The 1,777-nt window shown below is 42.0% G+C and overlaps 1 protein-coding gene across 1 annotated transcript; it reads right to left on the reverse strand.

Moving 5' to 3' along the window:
• Nucleotides 1–831: 831 nt before the first annotated feature.
• LOC142483953 (histone H2A type 2-B) lies at nt 832–1,448 on the reverse strand. The gene has a single exon (XM_075583871.1). It carries the CDS (start codon nt 1,422–1,424, stop codon nt 1,032–1,034), a length of 393 nt encoding a protein of 130 aa, XP_075439986.1. The 5' UTR covers nt 1,425–1,448; the 3' UTR covers nt 832–1,031.
• Nucleotides 1,449–1,777: the final 329 nt, after the last annotated feature.

Below are 1,777 nucleotides of genomic sequence, written 5' to 3' on the forward strand. Positions count from 1 at the left end.
ACCATGTGCTGTTTATTTTGAAGAACAGATGTAATTATTTGTGCAGCTTTTTGGTTATTGAATCATTCTATATAATCTTTATACTATTTTCGAACAAGTCCCAATTAATTATTGTATGCCTTTTGCATGTTTGTGGGCAATCATTAAACATCGTTAGCTGAATATAGTTGACGTTTTATTGTTTTGGCATAAATGTTACTCATCTCACTTCCTTTGCTTTAATGAGTTAAAGTGTGGGTGAGTTCAATATAACACAGCTTCATGCCTTGCTGACTAGTGTCCGATTTAAAAACAGCTTTTAGCATTATAATCCAAGTAATGCCCACATCGATTTCTAATCCAACAGCGCCACCGTGTGGTGTATTGTTTCAATTACTTGCTTTTTGTTTAAATTGAATGCTTTGGCGCCTTTTTGTTTGTTCACAAATATAAAGATATTAATATTATACTTTGCATTATCCGTGCTACACAATTTTGCTTTTATTTATAGAGGTGGACCTGCAAAAAGACTTTTTTTAAAATTATGGTTCTAAAGCAAGAGACATGCATCACAATCTGGTCACTGACTTTGTGGCGGTTTATGCTTTCCTGGAAATAATAAAGTCGGTAAGAAAGTTAGGTCCCCGTGAAAAGTAAGTGTCGTTATGGTATGGAACAAATGTTTTTTTCCACGAGTTACAGAGCTATAGAAGTGTAACTGAACCCAAACCTGTATAATTAGTGAAAGTAAATATCGGTTTGCAAGTGACTGCTTTGTGTTTATCTTCTGCAGATATAGCGAAATCATAAAATTTTCACAATTACAGCACTAACAAGAGGCGATACATGTACTTTATTTTTATACACATTCTTTAATGTTTCATTTAATATTAGTAACAATTAAATCAGACTTACTCATACTTAGGTAGAAATATATCTCGCTGCAGTAAATATGAAATGATTTGTCTCTTTCTCGATATTGTGGGTGGCTCTGAAAAGAGCCTTTGTGTTGGGTATGTGGGGGTCTCTGCTCCTGGTCTCGGGTATTCAGCTCACTTGCTCTTGGCCGGTTTGTGGCTCTCGGTTTTCTTGGGCAGCAGCACGGCCTGGATGTTGGGCAGAACACCCCCCTGAGCGATGGTGACCCCTCCGAGCAGCCGGTTCAGCTCCTCATCGTTACGCACAGCGAGCTGCAGGTGCCGGGGGATGATGCGGGACTTCTTATTATCCCGGGCGGCGTTACCGGCCAACTCCAGGATCTCCGCAGTCAGGTACTCGAGCACTGCGGCCAGATAGACCGGGGCTCCGGCTCCCACACGTTGAGCATAATTACCCTTCCGAAGAAGTCTGTGCACACGGCCGACTGGAAATTGCAGCCCAGCCCGAGAAGACCGAGTCTTGGCTTTAGCGCGCGCTTTCCCGCTCTGTTTGCCTCTTCCAGACATTTCTATTAATCTGACCACAGCTGTAACAGCAAAAGAAATAACAAACCCACTGACCGTTCTGTTCTGACTGACAGATTAAATCTGTCAGTGGTGATATTGGATACCGAGGCTTGAGCCTCATTACTCCAAGTTCTCTTGTTGAGTGTATTGTCGCACTCTTTAGGAAGCTTCTTGATCTGTGTTACTTGCCACAGTTGAGTTGGTTTCACAGGTTCAGCGCTGTGATGGGTCGTGGGTAGCGGTCAAATGGGTTTGCAGAGATCGCAGCAAGCTTCTTGATCAGCGGGTTTGAGTTCTGGTCCAGTTCCTTGTAGAATTTCTTGTTGAGCTTCTTTAGATGTTCATCTAACATC

This window comes from Ascaphus truei, unplaced genomic scaffold (genome assembly GCF_040206685.1).
Source record: "Ascaphus truei isolate aAscTru1 unplaced genomic scaffold, aAscTru1.hap1 HAP1_SCAFFOLD_401, whole genome shotgun sequence".
Taxonomy (NCBI): Eukaryota; Metazoa; Chordata; class Amphibia; order Anura; family Ascaphidae; genus Ascaphus; species Ascaphus truei.

Bases quoted from the DNA above. Each gene is read 5' to 3' on its own strand.
- LOC142483953 (XM_075583871.1), bottom strand. From the start codon at position 1,424: ATGTCTGGAAGAGGCAAACAGAGCGGGAAAGCGCGCGCTAAAGCCAAG.